At 44.5% G+C, this 21,311-nt stretch overlaps 1 protein-coding gene across 2 annotated transcripts in view; it reads right to left on the bottom strand.

The window, feature by feature from the left end:
• Positions 1–11,476: 11,476 nt before the first annotated feature.
• nkd1 (NKD inhibitor of WNT signaling pathway 1) overlaps positions 11,477–21,311 on the bottom strand; it is a 50,931-nt gene continuing 41,096 nt past the window's right edge. The window contains exons 5-10 of one of the 2 annotated variants that reach the window (XM_054731929.2): positions 21,056–21,159; positions 20,845–20,940; positions 16,491–16,638; positions 15,540–15,621; positions 13,205–13,332; positions 11,477–12,199 (exon numbers count right to left, since the gene is read on the bottom strand). In XM_054731929.2, coding sequence (XP_054587904.1) covers positions 11,667–12,199; positions 13,205–13,332; positions 15,540–15,621; positions 16,491–16,638; positions 20,845–20,940; positions 21,056–21,159 — 1,091 coding nt within the window. In that variant the 3' untranslated portion in view covers positions 11,477–11,666. The remainder of the gene's footprint in view (positions 12,200–13,204; positions 13,333–15,539; positions 15,622–16,490; positions 16,639–20,844; positions 20,941–21,055; positions 21,160–21,311) is intronic. The other variant, XM_054731930.2, reaches the window with a different exon arrangement.

Here is a 21,311-nt window from a genome sequence, read left to right as displayed (position 1 = left end):
AAACACAAAGCGACTGACTGCCTTCTCTCCAGCCCTCATCAACCCAAAAGGACCGTTCAACCACCTCTTCCTCATTCCTCGTCTAAAAACCGAAACCTGGTCTGTTTGCCAAGCAGCTCCAGTGGAGCAGAAAGTAAACAATGGCTGAACTACCATAAAGCTTAAGCATCCTCATGAATTTGATTTGACAGGATATTGTTTAAAATGTTTAAACAAACCAACACTAATGTGTTTCAGGGAAATCAAAAGTAAAACACAGATCTAAACCACTTGTAACTTGGTGTTGGAGCCACTAGATGGCGGTGTTCCACAACAAAAACCAAACCAGGAGGCTCGAGCTCATCTGCTTGTGGGGACTTGATAAACCTACATCTCATCCTGGCCATGTGCAACACAGAGGTAGGTCCTTTAACCCTTTCTGCTCCTCTGGCTTGTTGGTTTTTTTTAACGTTGGCAGTCAGACTAATGGTGGGGAGAATTTGGTCATCGCTGGATGCCAAATCTACGCCCCTGTGGGCTCATTTGTCATCTTAAAGTGCGGTTATTACATTTTACTTATCTTCAATTTTGCCCCTAAAACTATCTAATAATAAGTTAACATATCATTTAAAACATGTATTTATCTGATTTAAAAAGTGGATAAATTAAATCAGCCGTTGTGGTCAAACATTTACTCAGTTTTTCACTAGCTTTATTTTTTTACTCAATTGTTTTTTACTTGTATTTTTATGTTATTTTATTTATTTGAGTAGTTTGTACATTAAAGGTTGAATATGGAGCAATTTCATAAAAAGCTATACATTGTTTTAATAATACCTCCACGGGGCGTTTAGAGGTGTGCAGAATGAAGATACAATATTTCCTTTAAAAGCTATATTTTAATTAAAAATATAAGTGCTCTGTTATAGTAAATGGCCTGTATTTGATATAGCACCTTCTAGATTCCTGGAACCCCCCAAGGTGCTTTAAAACACAATCAGTTATTCACCCATTCACACACACATTCACACACTGGTGTTGATGAGCTACATTGTAGCCACAGCTGCCCTGGGGCGCACTGACAGAGGTGAGTCTGTTGTACGTAGGCGCCACCGGTCCCTCCGAACACCACCAGCAGGCAAGGTGGGTTAAGTGTCTTGCCCAAGGAGACAACGACCGCGACAGACTGAGCGGGGCTCGAACCTGCAACCTTCCATTTACAGAGCAAGCACTTAACTCCTGTGCCACCGTCGCTCCATTAGGTTGTTGCCCGTGTTAGGAACATATGGAACAATCAGGTTACTGATGTATGATGGAGCTTGATTATTGAGAGCTTTATATGTGAGAAGGAGGATCTTAAAGAGACAATGTGTAGTTTTTACCTTTAATTTCTGGAAATATCCATCAAACTGTTGTTGAAAGTGAATCAAATGATGCAGGTCTAAAATACATGGGAGCGGGTCTAAGTCTCTCTCTCTGCAATGCCATATTAGATGCCATGTTTCCAACTACGGTAGCCCATGAGGACTAAATGCGTTTACTGATTTGCAACAAATGGTGACAAAACGTTTGTCTTTCTTAAATGTTGTTTTACACATTTACCTCTTCGCTTGTTGTCAGTGATGTCAGTCTGATGTGCTTGTCGTTATGCTAAAGTTTGCGCTCCCCAGGGTTTTTTGACCCTAATAGGCATCCGTTGGTAAGGTCTTACTCCAACACAAAAATACTGCTTGCTTGCAATGATTTAGATATCTATTGCCCCCTATCGCCAGGAAAAATACACACTGTCGCTTTAAAATCTATTCTGAATTTAACAGGCAGCCAACGTAGGGAAGCTAAGACAAGAGAGATATGGGGTGTTTCTCAGCGTCAAGGCGCCTGGTCTTGCGAGAAATGGAGAGAACGGTGCAAGGCGCAATACATTTTTCAGCCTCTAGTTGGAGAAAAATCTGGATTTCTGCTTTAAATCATCCAGATGGAGCATCAGGATTAGTGTCTTCATCAGAAACCTGATATGTCCCGTCCTATACATGTTTACTGTCCCCCGGTGGAGGAGCTACAGATGGCAAGGGCCAATTTTATTTTTTTAATTACTGTTATGTTTATTTACATAACAAAACAGATTGCTGTATAGTTTTATTATTTAATAGTTGTGCATCAAAAACTAGATTGATTATGACTTCGTTTTTCAGGTTTTAATGGGTTAAACTTTGATATTATTTAGGTTCATGAACACCATGCAGCTGCATGCACATTTACACTTGTTTACTTACCAGATTTTAACTTGCTGCCTTCCAAATTATCTGGTTTTAAGCTACGTTGCGTTTGCTCCTGCTGATAAGCTGCAGCAGCCATCAGCTCTTGCATCATTTTGCATTTCGACAAAATAAGTGCAAAAAACTTTTGTGGTGTTTTTTTATATGGGGTCCACGCAGCTCCCTGCTGAGAACCGCCATCAGTTTATTATGTGTCTTCGCCGGATTCTGTGGGAAAATCCTCTAACTCACATGGACAGGAGTAATCAAAAGAAATGTTTCAAAGACGGGTTTCTTTTCTTCTTCTGGTGTGAGAAACAGGAAATCCACCTCCGGGAGCGTAACGCAGAGTAGCATCCCTCACAAGCCTTCCATCGTTGGGACGACAGGAGGCCCAGAGAAATCTGGTAGAACAGAAACAAGGCAGCAGACTTAATAACAAAAATAAAGACATTGTTCCAAAAACAACAACTTCTGAGTATTTCTGCAGGGTTGAACCAGAAGTCTGAGCAACAGATTTGAGGGATTAAATATTTTTTTCATTCTCATCACAAAAATGTAGTAAATGGTTGTTGAAATATTTATGATGAAGCCAAATAAAGGATTTACTCATCAGCCTGCAGCTGGTTGAGTCGCATCGTCGCTGATTACTGCAGTAAAAATCTCACAAAGGAAGGAGGGATCGAGCAAAAACCCTCATCTGGAGAGGACGAGGAATCCAGATGCCAGAGAGCGACTCGGAGGAGAGCCGCTGCTCCTCCACATCGAAGGGAGCCGGCTGAGGTGGAAGAGTTTCAGAAAGCTTTTGCACATTTTTTTTTTCAAACAATTGCAAGTAAAATTCCCTGCGGCATGAGAAAAAGGTCCTGATAAAACATGCAAGATAAATGAAAACCCTTGCTCGTTTAGACACGGATACCAGGCATGAATGAGAAACCCGACCGAGATGCAGCTCTGTGAGAAAACGTGGACACCTATGAAGAGACCTAATTTGGGTCCGGACACCGGCTGTAGTCTTCTGCTTGGAAATGAAGCTCAAGTCTGTTGTTTTGTGTTCCCCTGAGCAAAGCAGTACTAAATAAAAGAGGATTACTTCATTTGATTAATGGGAACATTCTAGAATCCAGGAATATTGTAGAAACACAGACTGACTCACACGTTAAGCAGAATGTTGTGTGCTGAGAAGAAGCTGGAGGGAGAAGTGCTTAGCAGTCAAAGAGGATGACATCTTCTACACAGCAGTGTGTGTGTGTGTCAATCAGCCTTTAACTGACAGGACGATTAAAGCTCACATCTGAGAGACCCTCTGTTTTACAGGAGCAGCCGAGTCGGGCCTCCAGCATGGGCCCAAGGTTTGGGGTGCTGCGTTCAAGGTTAGCGCAGACGTCCCACTGAGCGCGCGCCGTCTGGGATGGGCCCTACTTGTCGGACACTCATTATCAAACTCTGTTTGCTCCTTTCATCTGCAGCTCTCTGCAGCACTTAGCATAAACTACAGAGGCACCTTGCAGCTTGACATCTCTCCATTCAGTCTGTACCTTAAACAGCATGCTGCCACATCAGAGAGCTGCGGCTGCCTTTGATGTTGCAAAAAGAAAGAGCTCCAATGATCTACTAAAAACCAGTGCAACTTTCTGGAGCCTTGTTTTATTCATTTGCCGTCTCTAAAGGTCTGGAGTCAGTCCCTAAAATTCCAGGTGGAAGATTAGGGTTTTGCTAAAGTTGTTTGAGACTCTTTGATTTATCAGGTGAAACAAGGCAAGTTTAAAACAAATCACAAATGAGCTAAATAAAGTGGGCTATCTCTTGGTTTTAAGATTAAAGTGTATGTAAAAACAACTCTAGAAAAATGAGGCTGTGTAAAGAAAACTGAGAGGCGGGCGTTTTAGATCAGGATTTCAGTTTCATATATTTGTTTCTTGAAAATGTTTACCCATGAAAATGAATTTAGCTCTGATGCAACAATAAATATCTGCATAATTTTGCTGGGAAGAAAACAATTCCACTGCTGTTGTCCCACAAGTAAACTTCATGAAATGATTTGAGCTGAATTTAGCAGTGTCAGCAGAATAATGAGCACAGGACCAAGTACACATCCTTGAGGAACACCTTGTCTGTGCTTTTGGGTGTAATTGCTCAGATACTTGAAGGAATTTATTTTTATGTGAATTTCTTGTGCAATTGTTAAATAAAATACCAGAATGACAAATAGAGTCAAGTTAAATGTTGTTTCTAAGATTTACCGACGCAAACGGTTGATTTAGGACAGCAACATACAAATGAAGAAATCTGCTGCCTTTCACTGAGGACATCAGTATGTGAGCAGAAATAACGCGAACCCACAGGCTGACAGCGCTGAACAAAGTGGCTTTTCTCACATAGAGATTATTGGCTGGACTTAATCCGGCTAATTATAATTTCATCAAATAGGAAACGGCCGACGGTTCAAAGTGACGTTTAAAGCGAATGGCCACTGGGTCAGAAACCGTGAACTTTAGTACTTTGTCAGCTTATTTCCTAATCGAATGAACTTGGCAATAATTGAAGTCTTTATTTTTGCCCTTCTTTTCACACATAAAAGCCGGCCACAGCAATTTCTTTTAATTTTCCCCTTTCTTTTCATGTTTCTGAGTGGGCAGGAACCGGCGTATTCGGATCATTTGCATTATCCAAAGCAAATCTGCTTTGAAGTCTTAAGATTCTGGAGGGAGCAGAAGCTCCTTATCCCGTAAAAAAAAAAAAAAAATTAATAAAAAATGTTCAAAGCTTAGAAATTTACCAGAACAGATGTACATTATCATTGGATTAGCTTTTTTATGAAAACCCTCTTCAGTCACATGTTGGTAGCAGAGTAGCTCATGTCCCTATCCTTTAGCATTTAACATCCTTCCTTTGCAGAAGCGGCACCCTGCTGTGCCGATCCACACTTCAAAGCTTTCAGCGTTTCAGCAGGAAACAAAACACACCAGGCGTAACGTGGTAGCCCTCATTTCACCTTATTAAAGTCAATACTTTTATATTTCTGTTTGCTTGTTTGTTTTTGATTCAAGGGTTTTAGTTCAGATTAATTTCCCCCGAAAAAGACTAATCCTAGTTTTCCAGCATCCAACGACTCAATAACGGCTAAATTTAACACATTATAATTTTATATAACTTTTTAAAATTGATAATTAAACAGAATTGGACAGATTACTCACAAAATGATTACCCTTTTAAATGTAAATAAAACTGCTATAATAGGAAACTATATCAGCAGAGTAACAAGCTCAGGACCAAGTACACATTCTTGAGGAACCCCTTGTTATTGCTTTTGAAGTAAATGTTTAAATACTTGAAAGTATTTTGTTTTTCTATTAAAATGTTTTAAACTTAAAAGAATTATTCAAAAATACAATGTGCCTGGGACACACTGACTGCTTATTCCCATAATTAAACTATCTTCCAGATCGCCAAATTCCCAGTCCCATTCCAGGAAAACCAAAACTTTCAAAGAGTAAAACAACCAATAAGTTTAGCTTTTAAACAGCTGAGGTCCTTCCAAGGTGATGGAAAAGCATCCTGGTTACACAAATAACTGTTTATGAGGTAGCCATATCAGGTAGAGGCGGAGTCTCAGCGGTTTCCACGGACACAGAGAAGCTGCTGTTGGAGGGGTGTGTGTGTGTGTGTGTGTGTGTGTGTGTGAGCAGCTGGTTGATGTCAGACACTTTCAGGTTGAAGGAAGCTGAGCAGACGATCTGTAACTGGACACGTGACCATTTAAAGAGCAAGTCACTCCCAAATCAACTTACTTTTGCTGATTAACTATATAAACGAGTGTCTAATTGTGCTATAGACACATGTACCCAATAATTTGGCACTTCAGTGCATCTTAGTTAAAATTTAAATATTCTACCTAAAAATGTCAGTGTTGTGCCGTTGTCAGGGAAAAATTCTGCATTGTATTTGAATTTAGATCTGCTACCGCTATTGGCTAAGAGGTACACTATGATGTCAGCTGAGACATTATGATGTCACAATGTCGTTGTGAGCCTGTGTGTGTGTATTTGTTAGCGGCTCCGCCCTCTTGGTCTGCCAGGCAACAGCATTTGTTGCATTTTTCAAACAGGAAGTGGGAGTGGAGTAATACTCTGGTAGGGGGTGACTTGCTCTTTAAGTTCTGGAAGATGCTGATGAGCCCCAAAATGAAAAAAGATGACAAATCTAACCGCTGGAGAAAAATCACTCGACCGCAGGAGCTAGTGAGCTTACGATGAACAGGTTCATATTTTAATAAAAGAGTATTTCCCTTGGCACAGATCTGCTATTCAATAAATAAAGAAATTAATCAAATACAAAGTAATATGAGCTAAACAGAATGGTGATAAAACTAAAGACGTTTCCGACGAGGTGGAGATGAGTTCGTTTTCCTAAAGGTGATTTCCCTTGGATGAGCGGGAGCAGCCTGGCGGACACGAGGAAGGTTCAACGATAAATAATGAAGCTTTCTACAGTCCACTACACACATGAGAGTTAAAATAAAGGTACAAGGAAGTCAGTGGTGCTTTAGATACAACAATAACGTGAGAAGTGACTACCGTGAACAGAGGTAACACGTAATTAAGAAGGTTTGTGTTATGATTAAAATAAAATGGCAGAAAACATCCTATTCTGGAATAAAATGTCACTTATGTGCACATGAAAACCTGCCAAAGCCACTGAGAAGGAATCTGGGAAAGATAATAAAATATAAAAAAAAGGGAATATATATATTAAAAAAAATAACAGATAGGAGATGGAATAGCACCAGCACTCTATTGGAGGTGAGTTTTGACCCATAAAATAAAGTTTTACAGTAAAATATTTAAAAGGACTGCTTTCTCAATGCTTAACAAATGCTGCTGGGATGTTCTTATGAAGTAAAGAGACTGAATTAAATAAGATCAAGGTTTAAAAATGCCACTCGGGCCGGGAAGTCGGACTCAATCGAATTCCCTCAGAAACCCGGGCTCGCCGTGTTGAATGGGACCACCCAGCAGGATGAAAAGTGGACCGCTCAGAGTCTGTTAACGCAAGGGATGGCTGACTCCACCACGGTCGAGACCATTTCTGAGGAGATGAAAACGTGCCGTCCAAGAAAAGGCCCCGAGGAGCAACATCAGTGTGCGTGTACTTGTCTTTATATGCTTAAGTGGACAAATTTTAACATTTAACCTGTAGCGTGGACATTTGGCTGATACACACAAGGACAAAATACCCTGAAACGTGGTTTTAGGCATAGTGGAGTCACTAAAATGAATGAAAGTCAAAGGAGGGTCCACACAAGCATACAAATACGTGTGTGTGTGTGTGTGTGTGTGTGTGTGTGTGTGTGTGCGATTGTAATTTTGTGCAAGAGTTATTATCAAACCCAAGATAGCTTCCTGAATGGCCTCAGTTCAGACAAATGGGAGTTTCAGGACTGATAAGCTAACTGCTAGCATAAGCATAGACCTAATGGGATCAGCACCTACTGAACGCGTCTCAACTTGGTTCTGAGGTGTTTCTACCAGTAAAGCAACGTCAAAGGACAGTTGGTCACTGGTTGGTCAGGGGCGGAGTCACTTAGCCTGGCCTGCCAGACTCCTCCTCTGGCTAGTTCTGCACAGAGAAAGGGTCTGGGAACTCTCCTGTTCAAATAAACCCAATCAGCGCTGAACAGCGCACATCACACACCACAACACCGAGTTAGTCACGAACACGGCGACTGAAGCGGAGTTGGCTGCGGCTCTTTCGTCTGGTCTAAATGACTTCAATGTCTTTAAAACAAGCAGAAGCGCTAAAAGCCTTTCTTCTTAAAAAAAAGATGTTTGCGCCGTCGCCAGACGCCATTTCTGACTACAGCTAAAAAAAACTACAGCATCGCGCGGTAGTCAGCATTTTCGTCTTTTTTTTTCTGATTGGTTATTTTTGAGCTGCCTAGCCCCGCCCCTCATGTTCCTCTCTGCCTGTGAGTGACCAGACTCTCTCTCTGTACAGATTTAAACAGAGGACGAGTCTGGAGGCCGGGCTAGGACTCACTGGCTGCTCCAGAATTTTCCGCCTTCATCCTTTCGGAGTCGGACACAAAGCTGACTAAGCAGAGCAATCAGCATCGCTATCATGTCCTCCATTGTTGCGTTGCTGCAAAATCGCCTCACGCTTCTTTCTGAACTCTGGGGGCCGTCCCGCTATGACTAGCCCCCCCACTTTGAAGGGTCAAAAGTGTATATTTGTCCTAAAACAGCTCTGATTTTTGAGTCCTCTCATGTAAAAGAGCTACAACAGGGCATAAAAAGATACATTTATGCACAGAAATGCACTTAAAATAGCTAAACGTTACAAAAACGGTGCTGAAATGAGAAACTCCTCAATCCAAGCTTCAGTCAGATGTCAGCTTAAAAGAAAAAGACGAGGGACAGGACGGGGCACGTGTCCCCACCGCTGGCAGGGGACGGCAGACAGAAGCGGTGAGTTATGGCCGTAGTGGAGACGGCGGGCCGAGCCCCGTGTTATCCAGCACCAGAGGAATGAGACAGCTGGGAGAACACGCCCCCCCACAGACTTGTTAGCTGAGCGCCGAGGCCACATGGCAGCTCGGTGAGACCTGCTGACAGCTGGGGGGACAGAGGGATCAGCTGACCAAGCGGGACCGCTGGGACGTGGCATTAGCTAGTCCAGGTATCCAAATAAAGACCTCCAGAGGAAAATGGGGCTCGTCTTAGACGGTTTAGTATTTAGGCCATTTCCCGCAATGTTCCTGTGTCTGAGTCACCTTCACACCTGTCGTTCGCTTCCTGAACGGCCTCAGTTCAGAGAAATCAGCTGTCCAACACCTTCAGGAGTCACGACCGGATCAGAGATGATGAACAGAATTGTTCCGACTCAGTAACACGGATGCTCTGGTTAATCACACACGACTGTGATTATTAGCTTCTAGAAGCGATGAGGACTAAAGCGTGTGAATGGCGAAGGAGTACACACTCCCACACAAAACAGCGGTATTGTTGACATAGCAGGAAACAAACGAGGATGCAACAAGTCCGAGCTTGCTGTCGGGAAGGTCAAAAGTTCGCCGGGTTACGTTTAGATCTCGTCTGATTTTCTCCCAGGTGAAAAGGTGAGAAAAGGATTCAAATCAAACTGAACCTTGATGCAAATGTTGCATTATGGTCCAACGTAGGACCGAATATTTAGCAAATGAGCGGACGTTGCAACAGGACTGATGGGCTAACGGCTAGTTCCAGCACAGCTGTTGTTTTTTTTTTTTTTGGTTATTTACAGGAAATCCTGTTTATTTCCATCTATTTTCATCCGCTTATCCGGAGTCGGGTCGCGGGGGCAGCAGCCTAAGTCGAGAGACCCAGACTTCCCTCTCCCCAGCCACTTGGGCCAGCTCCTCCGAGGGAATCCCAAGGCGTTCCCTGGCCAAGTGAGAGACATAGTCCCTCCACTGTATCCTGGGTCTACCTTTAGGTCTCCTCCCGGTTGGACGTGCCCGGAAAACCTCACCAGGGAGGCGTCCAGGAGGCATCCTGACCAGATGCCCGAGCCACCTCAACTGGCTCCTCTCGATGTGGAGGAGCAGCGGGTCTACTCCGAGCCCCTCCCGGATGACCGAGCTTCTCACCCTATCTCTAAGGGAGATCCCAGCCACTCTTCGGAGAAAACTCATTTCAGCCGCTTGTATCCGTGATCTCGTTCTTTCGGTCACTACCCAAAGCTCGTGACCATAGGTGAGGGTAGGAACGTAGATCGACCGATAAATCGAGAGCTTCGCCTTCTGACTCAGCTCTCTCTTCACCACGACAGACCGGTACAGCGCCCGCATCACTGCAGATGCAGCACCAATCCGCCTATCGATCTCACGCTCCATCTTTCCCTCACTCGTGAACAAGACCAAGATCCTTAAACTCCTCCACTTGGAGCAGGACCTCATCCCTGACCCCGAGAAGGCATTCTACCCTTTTCCGAATCAAGACCATCTGAGACCATGGTCTTGATTCCTGTTTATTTTCAAGCACAAATCTCAAAACGTAGCACTTCTGATTAATCTGGAAAATTCAGGAAATATTTTTATATTTCTGCCCTTATTTCATGAAATGAAGCTATTTCTTCAAACTGAGGCCCTTCAGGAAGCCATCTACAGCAAGTGAGATGAAAATGTTTAACGTTTACACAGAAAAATCCCCTCGACTGTGGTGAAAGGGGAGGCACGAGACCGCCACGGTGAGATGGGATGCTGGTTTATGTTCTACTAATACTCCTAGTGGTCATAATAAGAAATGCAGCTGAGGAGGAAACGAATACGTGGGTATAGCACCTCATTAATAAAGCTTATAAAATCCATAACAATATAAATACTTTATGTACAGAACATGTTAGTTAATACATCTAAGTAGCTTTTCCACATTTCAGAGCAGAAACAACAGAATTTATCTTCCTTCCATCAAAGTACTTTTGAAAAAAAAAAAAAAAAAACCTCTGAATGTTTGACCAAAGTCACCATGACAACACGGAGCAGGATGAAGCAGAGGTAGCAGCAGAATCAGGACTTTCTCCTTCCTGTTTTTACCTAAAAGGACTTCAGTCACCTGATGACCTCACAAGCATGCTTCAAGTGGTTCTCACACACACACAATCACACACACACACACACATACACACATACAATCACACGCACACACGTGTACACACAATCACACACACACACACACACGTGTAAGGACACACACACACACACACATACACACATACAATCACACGCACACACGTGTACACACAGACACACACACACACACACACACACACACACACACACACACACACACACACACACACACACACACACACACACACACACATGTGTACACACAGACACACACGCACGCACACACACACACACACACACACACACACACACACACACACACACACACACACACACGTGTACACACAGACACACACAATTGCACACACACACACACACGTGTAAGCACACACACACTCACTGATACAAGCTCACACACACACACACACACACCACATTTTGGACACCTTTCTTCTGCTCCTCCACCATCTTTGTTCCTTCATATATGTTTTTAAAGTCTCATGCTCGTCCTCTTGTCCCTTCTTGTCCTTTAGTGGTGTGGGGAGGGACGGCGGTGCTGGTTGGGAGGCGTGTGGTCCATCAGGTGTCTGATCACAGAGACAAGAGGACAGTCAAGTCTGCGTCGTGTCCCCTGGACCTGCTGCTCTGACCTTTAACGATAACACTGATTATTTCGGTACTGGGACCCGTGATCCTCCTGTCCTCCCCGTGTCCATCGCAGCGTCCCCTTTGCAGGACGAGCTGCTTTGAGGACACTACCGTGTCTGCTGGTCCGGTTTGATCGGCTCCAGAAGAACCGAGCTGTCCCAGCCAGAACCCGAGGTTCACGACTGATAGAAGTGGTGGTAGTGGTGGTGGTGTTCGTGGTGGTGGTGGTGTTCGTGCCGCTGCACCAGCTGCGCCAGCCCGCCCTCGTACAGAACCACGCTGGGGAGGTCCCTCACCTGCTCCTTCTCCACCATCGGGCCCGGGGACACCAAAGAGCCCAGAGCCCGGTAACCCTGGCTCTCCTTCGATCTCTGTTTGTGTCTGCGGTAGGGGGCTGTGGACTGGTGAGGGGGGGTCTGACTGGGGAGAGCCGGGGGAGGGGGAACGCCTCGGCTCCTCATCACCCGGCCGCTGACCTGCGCCGGCGGCGTGCGGCTCTGGGTCTTTGGAGAGCGAACGGTGTGTTTCCCTGAGTCTTGTCCTTTGGGGCGAACGGGATTGAGGACGTCCGCAGCAGACGCGTCCACCACCGTTTGCAAGCGGCGGTGGTGTGAATGGGCGTGACCGTTTTCAGGCTCGTGGGAGCGAGAACGACCCTGGTTGGATGAGCGCGTCTGAGTCTCCACTTTGGTTGGTTCTGGAGCGGGAGCTGAGAGAGAGAGAGAGAGAGAGGAACAGAGATTTAGTTCCAGCAGCCTGATGTTCTGCAGTCACACGCACGAAGGACCCGAACCCAACTTGGAATTCGTAGCATCCATCTTTAAATTGGGGCTGTTTGCATTAAGTCCTGAACGTTTCACACTGCTGCTTCCATCATTTCAGAACCAGAATGTGGAAAAACAAAAATGTCCTTGCTTTAGCAAACAGATGTTCCGAGAGTCTCCTGACATCTGCAGCATCACATCTGTACTCATACTGTGTTCTTTATGAGGGCAGGAGCCAAACCCTCCGGGTGCTTTTGTGTTCTGCAGCTTCTACGAGACGTGACTGCGTTTTATGAGGTTAAAAACGGCAACGGTCGGGGAAAAGTTCACGGGAACGAGGTCCAATCGACCACGTTTTCATCTGAAATCGGCTCAGGCTAACACCCAGAAGATGGGTGACGGTACGTAGCTGAAAAGGGCTTCTGAATGAGCTGCTGGTAAGTCGGACCCAGACAACATAAAGAAAGAGTTTCTTATCTGACCAATCAGATTTCAAGGCTCGATTCCATTTATTTGGAGAAATTTACAAAACGTGTCTTAAAGGACGCAGATGAGGCCGTCCGGCGGTGAGATCACTTCCTGTTTACAACCAAACGTTCTTCTTCACACTTCCATGCTCATGAAACTTCGTCTCACTGACCTGCACCCCGCCCCCGACGGCCCAGACACACGTCACTGACCTGCTAGCGCTTCCTTACCAGAGTTAAAATATTTGCTGAGCAGCAGATGGAGGCTGCAGCTTTTTGGGCCTAAAACTCCCCATCGTAACGGCCCGTTCTGCTGACGGGCTCTCGCTTCGAACACTTGATGTATTGTGCTCGCCTGGGCCCAGATGTTTGTACTGGCGAGGCGCGCGGTGGGCTCTAAACAGGTGCCGCAGTAATGAGAGGCCCTGGATGGAGCTTCAAAGGGCCCCTCCCCTCTCTCCTACCTGGCCCCGGTCCACTCACCGGTTCCGAAGCGGGACGTGTAGTTTTCGATGCCTGCCAGGTCCAAGTAGTGGTTCCGGCGCTCCAGGTTCTCATCCACACAGTGGCGCTGGCAGCCAGGCTGGGCGTGGTGGTCGCTGTGGTGGCGCCTGTGGACACGAGCAGCACCTCTCATTAGGTAGCAGCTTGGAGAAAATAAACAAGTGTTGCTTGTGATCAGGAAGAGGCCAAATGATTGTTCCAGCCATGAGGTCGGGACCGGGAAAATCACAGCGGCGCTCAAAGGTCTCATTTATGTGTTTTTTGCACACATCTGCTGTGGTGTCTCGGGTGAACGCGAGTCGTTACCGGAGGAACAAAACGCTGTGGTGCTTCCTTCAGGAAGCAGAATTTAGTCAGAGGAGCAAAGAGGCGGGAAATGTCAGGTTTACTCATTAATATTTATGATATGCAAACATCTAGCCTCTGATTGGCTAACAGCAACTTCCTCTTCTGCCTTCGTTCACTTTTCAACGCTGATGTTTTATCTGCACAAATAACACAAACCAGAACGTGTTGTGAAGTTGCTGATGGATAGCGTCTGCTAGCCGAGACGTGCTCTGCTCTCTCCTTCTTGTGGGCAGTCCCAAGCCAAAGGGGGCGGGGCCATGAATCTAATTTTTCCTGTGATGTAGAAGAGACAGGCTTTTCACGACCTGATCGTTTTCCTCTCTACTTCCTTTCTGCGGCTGATGTAGGATGGAGAAACTTGTCACGTTTAGAAGAGCTAGGCAATATATTATAAGTTACGCGCCCGCTCCGTAATCAGAAGGTTGCAGGTTTGAGCCCTGCTCAGTCTGTCGCTGTCGTCGTGTCCTTGGGCAAGACACTTAACCCACCTTGCCTGCTGGTGGTGGTCGGAGGGACCGGTGGCGCCTGTGTACGGCAGCCTCGCCTCTGTCAGTGCGCCCCAGGGCAGCTGTGGCTACATCGTAGCTCATCACCACCGGTTTTTAACTACTTGAGGACGTTCGTTCGTGTTTCGGCGAGCCTTTTCACCGCGGCTCCCGACCGGATTTCTGTTTATCCCGTTTGTGAGAGACGGGCCAAACCCCGCCCTCGAGTAGTCAGGAAACATCGACGGAGAGCAGCCAGGCCCACATAGCGGGAGTGTAATCCTGAACTGTGGATGCAAATAGATTTGGCTGAACCTGATAACAATCACTGGTAATGTTGTGGATGAGAGAATATGAGCCATGTGAAACACAAAGACATAAACCTACATGTGTTAACCGACAGCTGCAAAGCTCAGACTGATATTTATACATCAACAATTTCTCAAGGCTGCTTAAAGGTAGTTAACTTGTAAATATTATACAGGAGGAGAAATATGGATATATATACGGTAGATCTGAATTCAGCTAAAACATATTGAGATATGTTTTGGTCCATATCACCCAGCCCTACCGTTTAGCATACATGCGAGACTCAGACTGACCGTTTGCATTTAAAGAGCAAGTCACCCCCAAAGCAATTTTCTGATAAATTACATAAACGTGTGTCTAATCGTGCTGCAGACACGTGTAGTCAATAGTTTTGCACTTTAGCGCATTTTAGTTAGAATTTAAATTTTCTGCCTAAAACTGTCAGTGTTGTGCCGTTGTCAGGTAAAAACTCTGCACTGCATTTGGATTTAAATCTGCCATCGCTATTGGCTAAGAGGTACTCTAGAATGTTAGCTGGTACCATATGATGTCACAATGTCGTTGTGAGCCTGTGTGTGTGTATTTGTTAGTGGCTCCGCCCTCTCAGTCTGCTAGGCAACAGCATTTGTTGCATTTTTCAAACAGGAAGTGGGAGTTGAGTAAGAATCTGGTAGGGGGTGACTTGCTCTTTAAAGAGCAAGTCACCCCCAAATCACATTTTTTTTTACTGATAAACTATATAAAGGAGTGGCTAATCATGCTACAGACATGTGTAGTCAATAATTTGGCACTTCAAAGCGTCTTGGTTAAAATTTAAATATTCTGCCTAAAACTGGCAGTGTTGAGCCGTTGTCAGGTAAAAACTCTGCACTGTATTTGAATTTAAATCTGCCATCGCTATTGGCTAAGAGGTATGATATGATGTCATCTGGTACATTATGATGTCATAATGCCATTGTGAGCCTGTGTGTGTATTTTTTAGCGGCTCCGCCCTCTCGGTCTGCCAAGCAACAGCATTTGTTGCATTTTTCAAACATGAAGTGGGAGTGGAGTAAGAATCTGGTAGGGGGTGACTTGCTCTTTAAATATGGAAAAGTACAACATGGTTTCTATGGGAACGAGACCCAACAGGTGAAAGCTGTGACATAAACACACGTATCTGGAGGTGTTACCTTAGCAGAGCTCGAGACTTCTTGTCCGAAGTCTTGGAATCATCCATGCACTTGTCGTTTTTGTCTCTGGAGTGGGACAAGTCTGCAGAAAGAGACACGGGGCTATTTTCAAATAGTCCAATGCAAAACAGACACACACACACACACACACACACACACACACACACACACACACACACACGACTCAGAAGAAAGCAACCTTTGTTTTAGGGCTTCACTTTGAAGATTTCTAGACAAAAAACCAACAGTGATTCATTCATTCATTCTATTTTCAAATCTCCTTCTCTTACAAGGACCAGAGTAACAGAAAAAATCCGCCGACTTCACAAATAGTTTTATTGGGACGTGACATCCGATGCGATTTGAAATTAGCATGAAGGCAAAACATTTTCAAAGCTTGCTCCGTCTGAATCTCCTGACAGATATTTATAGCAGAAACAAGAGAACACAATCACACAGGAATGTATACTTTTCCAGACATGCGTCCCTGGCTGCTTGTTTACCAAAACGTCAGTGAGAAAAGTTAAGTTGAACGCTGCTCTATTTCCCCGGCAGCTCTGAGAAAAGAGGACAGAGAGAGAAGGGGGGGAGACGAAAAACAGAAAAGGGAACGCCGGAGAAGAGAAAAAAGGCTGTGGTTTTCAAAAGGACTTGGCTCATCTCTTACGGTTTCTTTTAGACTATTTGAAGTCAGCGAGGAGAGGGGAGGGGGTCTTTTCCTGGCTCAGTCACACGCACACCCCCAACCCTCAAATCATTAAAAATGAACCCCATCGAGTGGGAGGGATGGAGCGACTGCGAGGAACAAAGCTCCGACGGGCCTGAAGCTGCCGCCTTTCAGCGCGACAACAAACGCATCTGCGAGCGAGCTGACGACAGGCAGCACAGGGAGATGCTCAGAAGGCCTCTTTCCTCCTCTGCTGCCGCCCACCGCGTTGATGCGAGTGTTACCTGTCGCACCGTGAGCGCAGCTCCTCCACCGCTGGCTGGAGTCGGGAGCAACGGACAGCTTCACCCGCAGGGTCTTACTGCTGCTGGGGGAATGGTTGACGGAGGCATCAACCACTTCGTAGATGGTGTGGAGCAGGCTGGTGATGTCCTGCAGGGGTGCAGGAGGAGATTAGACACAATCAAAGAGATTTTAAGGCTTTGTACATTTGTGATGATTATTTCACTTCCTCGTGTCAACTTTAAAGAGCAAGTCACCCTCAAATCAACTTATTTTCCTGATAAACTATATAAATGCGTGTCTGATCGTGCTGCAGACACGTGTAGTCAGTAGTTTAGCACTTTAGTGCATTTTAGTTAAAATTGTAATTTTCTGCCTAAAACTGTCAGTGTTGTGTCGTTGTCAGGTAAAAACTCTGCACCGCATTTGAATTTAAACCTGCCATCGCTATTGGCTAAGAGGTACCCTAGAATGTTACCTGGTACCATATGATGTCACAATGTCGCTGTGAGCCTGTGTGTGTGTCTGTTAGCGGCTCCGCCCTCTCGGTCTGCTAGGCAACAGAATTTGTTGCATTTTTCAAACAGGAAGTGGGAGTGGAGTAATACTCTGGTAGGGGGTGACTTGCTCTTTAAAGGCTATTTCAGAAGAAGAAGAAGAAGAAAGTATCATTTCCATAGCGCCTCTCAAGATAAAAATCACGAGGCGCTTCACAAAAACAAAAAATGTAAAAATATAAAAAAGCATTTAGAAAATGTTTAAAAATATATTTAAAATGAGCAAAAATAGACAATTGTGATTTTAAAAAACGTTAGCTGGTACCATATGATGTCACAATGTCGCTGTGAGCCTGTGTGTGTGTCTGTTAGCGGCTCCGCCCTCTCGGTCTGCTAGGCAACAGAATTTGTTGCATTTTTCAAACAGGAAGTGGGAGTGGAGTAATACTCTGGTAGGGGGTGACTTGCTCTTTAAAGGCTATTTCAGAAGAAGAAGAAGAAGAAAGTATCATTTCCATAGCGCCTCTCAAGATAAAAATCACGAGGCGCTTCACAAAAACAAAAAATGTAAAAATATAAAAAAGCATTTAGAAAATGTTTAAAAATATATTTAAAATGAGCAAAAATAGACAATTGTGATTTAAAAAACGTTAGCTGGTACCATATGATGTCACAATGTCGCTGTGAGCCTGTGTGTGTGTCTGTCAGCTGCAGTTCTGAGTAGAAAAAGACCAATTTTGAGGGCTGACGCCGTCGTTGATGGATTCGATCTCTTTGTATGAACTGGAGGCTTAGCAACATTCAGTTCACAGGCTAAAATGAGTGTTAGTAAAGCTGAATTCAGCGTAAGCCAACCCTCCTGAAGGCTTCAGGAGCCTCTGCAGAGGTGTTGGCGGTGCTAAAGCTACAATTTGGTTAAAAGCGTCTGCAAAAGAAATAAACCCAACAGGAGATTTACTCTGTTGCAGCCATTTCCACATTTGCTAATGTTGACCAGCTGTGGCAGCCATCTTGGATCGAACTGAACATTAATACGTTTTATACGTGCATCCAGTGGAAAAATATCTGAAGTTTTCATTGAAATTGGTCCAGTGACGCAGAGTTAACACACAAACACTAAAACATTTCCCGGTTTTTCCCTTTAGGCGATAAAACATACTTTCAGCCTGTAATTTAAATACCTTCCAAACATGTAAACAGATGTTTCTTTCAGCTGTTTTCTGCAGTAAGGAGTGATTTCACCCAGTGAGGTAATACTGAGAAACTAACTAACACACGTCATGTAGCGTCTCAGGTTTATTACTCCTAAAGTCGTTCACTTCGCTAATAACGGCTTCAGCAGCAGAGTTTAGAAAAATACAGTTCAGAAAACGAAGCCTGAGTCACACAAAGACTCCAGTAACGCGGTTTCTTCTCAGACTAACTCATAAAAAGAACTATTATAAATTCTTCAGGGACCGGTTCCATATTCTGGTTTCAAACATAAACAAAAAATAAAAAAAACTGAAATGAAAGCTTCCTGTGTCATTTCTGTTTTCCTCTTCTTTTTTTATTTGTGTGAAGGGATTAATAAAAGAGTTGGAGAAGAAAGCGTTTCCTTCCCCCCACCAAGCCGCCGCCTGACGTCTCGTGAGCCACGGAGCCACAAGCAACGCCAGAAAGCTGCACAGCCAACCGCGCAGAGGAAAGCTGCAGCCTGTTTCAAGTTGCTCTCAGACACACAAACTGGATGTTTCCTCAGATCAGAACCGGGCAGATGCAAGCCGCGAGGCGCCTCGCAGGTGTGGAAACACTCAGACTTAGCCGGGCTTGTCTTCGCCCGAGCGGGGTGAGGTCCAAACACATTAAATAAATGTTTTCATATTTTAGACGATTCACCCAGATAGACAGCCGGTTCCTGTTTTCTGTCGGAATATAAACACGTCCGAAGGGTTTATTTTATACAACGAGTCATTTTGGCCGGGCCAAAAAAATGTGGACGCAAAAGTGAAACTGCTTCTTAAAAGTCATCAATATTCAGGTTTAGTCCCACGAATGAGTTTTACTTCATAAAAAAAATGTGGTGACACTTTAGTTTAGGGTGACGGTGGCACAGGAGTTAGGTGCTCGCCCCGTAATCGGAAGGTTGCAGGTTCGAACCCCGCTCAGTCTGTCGCTGTCATTGTGTCCTTGGGCAAGACACTTAACCCACCTTGCCTGCTGGTGGTGGTCGGAGGGACCGGTGGCGCCTGTGCTCGGCAGCCTCGCCTCTGTCAGTGCGCCCCAGGGCAGCTGTGGCTACATCGTAGCTCATCCCCACCAGTGTGTGAATGTGTGTGTGAATGGGTGAATGACTGATTGTGTTGTAAAGCGCCTTGGGGGGTTCCAGGACTCTAGAAGGCGCTATATCAAATACAGACCATTTACCATTTAACACAAATTAACCGTTCATTAGCTGCCAACTAATATGCATATTAGTCTGAACTAGTCATTATTAAACACTTATTAACAGCTTATTACTAATGCTGAATTCTAACGTTAACAGGCCATAAATTAAGAGTTTTATCATTATAATCCATTCATAATGGTTTGTTCATTGAAAGTAAATGATTTGTTGCACATGCTAATTAGCTCAAATTAATATGTGGCTGTTAAAGAAGTAATTCAAGGCAAATTATTATTCTGCATTAATAACCAAAAATATTATGTTCTGGTATGTAAATAAACACCAAACTCCAAATGTTAATAGAGCCTAAACAACAAACAATTAACCACCTGTAAGCAAGAACATGTTCCCCATTCTAAAGTCAGATGTTGTTCATACCTAATTACTAGTAGTTTAGTATTAATTAACTGCTTAAAGGCAAGAATATGTTCCCCATGATTTACGTCTTTAAAAGCCACATATTGATTTGAGCTAATTAGCATGTGCGTTAATCAGCAACAAACATTTACTTTCAGTTAACAAATCATTATGAATGGCTTATTATGATAAAACTCTTAATTTATGGCCTGTTAATGTTAGAATTACCGCATTAGTAATAAGCTCTTAATAAGTGCTTAATAATGACTAGTTCAGACTTAGTAGTCCACTAATATGCATATTAAATGGCAGCTAATTAATGGTTAATTTGTGTTCCCTAAACTAAAGTGATACCAAATATGTTTACTCCTACCAATAAAAATAAAAGATCAATAAAAAACTGGTTGTGGAGGAGTGTACAGTGATCCCTCGCTACTTCGCGGTTCGTTTATCGCGGATTCACGACTTTGCGGATCTTTTCTTTGGAGCCTTATTCAAAGGAAATTTGCCGATTCGCGGTATTTTTCTATGCGAAATATCAAGAAATTCCTGTTTTTTTTTTCATCAATTTCATCATAAAATGCACTTTTTGCAATAAAACTATAAAAAAAACCAAGTAAAAATACAGTACTATGTAAAGGGAGGGTTTTAAAAGTCTGAATACTGAATACGTACCTGTTAAATAAATATTGTAAATATGGTGTCCCTACTTGGCGGATTTTCACCTATCGCGGCCAGGTCTGGAACGCATCTACCGCGATAAAGGAGGGATCACTGGACGTATCTCTGAGTCTTGTTCACGAGTGAGGGAAAGATGGAGCGTGAGATCGATAGGTGGATTGGTGCTGCGTCTGCAGTGATGCGGGCGTTGTACCGGTCTGTCGTGGTGAAGAGAGAGCTGAGTCAGAAGGCAAAGCTCTCGATTTACCGGTCGATCTACGTTCCTACCCTCACCTATGGTCATGAGCTTTGGGTAGTGACCGAAAGAACGAGATCGCGGATACAAGCGGCTGAAATGAGTTTTGTCCACAGGTTAGCCGACAGCTGCAGCTGACGTGAGACCGATTTTTTTTTTACCTCTCGTGTAACTTTGCCATTGTTGTCAAAGTCGTAGAGGGTGAAGGTCCACTCCTGTCGGTTGTCCTCCTCCACAGAGACGGCACACTCCAGCTCCTGAAACATCAACTCAAGTGTCACACGGCGAACATGCAAGTGTGTTTTTCTGTGCTCGTCTGGCCATCGCTCCAGTTTTATCCAGGCAAATGTCCCGCTTTGTAGCGACACTCACTTCAAACTGGAGCTGCTTCTGTGGCCCTGGGGGTGATTGGCTGTCCCTCTCCTGCATCTTCTCCTCCACACAGCAGCTGTCTGTCTTCTCCGGGGGTAAAGCCACTGCACACACACACACACACACACACACAAAGATAAAAGGGATGGCCTGAGGACAGAAAAGCTGGGTGCTGTCTTAACCTGAGGACATGTCATTGCTTTTTAGTCTTTTCTGTGAGCTCACACTTCCAAGTCTGGCAGCTGCAATGAAGCTG

The sequence above is a fragment of the Nothobranchius furzeri genome, chromosome 9 (assembly GCF_043380555.1).
Source record: "Nothobranchius furzeri strain GRZ-AD chromosome 9, NfurGRZ-RIMD1, whole genome shotgun sequence".
NCBI classification, from domain to species: Eukaryota; Metazoa; Chordata; class Actinopteri; order Cyprinodontiformes; family Nothobranchiidae; genus Nothobranchius; species Nothobranchius furzeri.
Note: the sequence above shows the minus strand (reverse complement) of the source record. Positions and strands in the feature narration are given on the sequence as shown.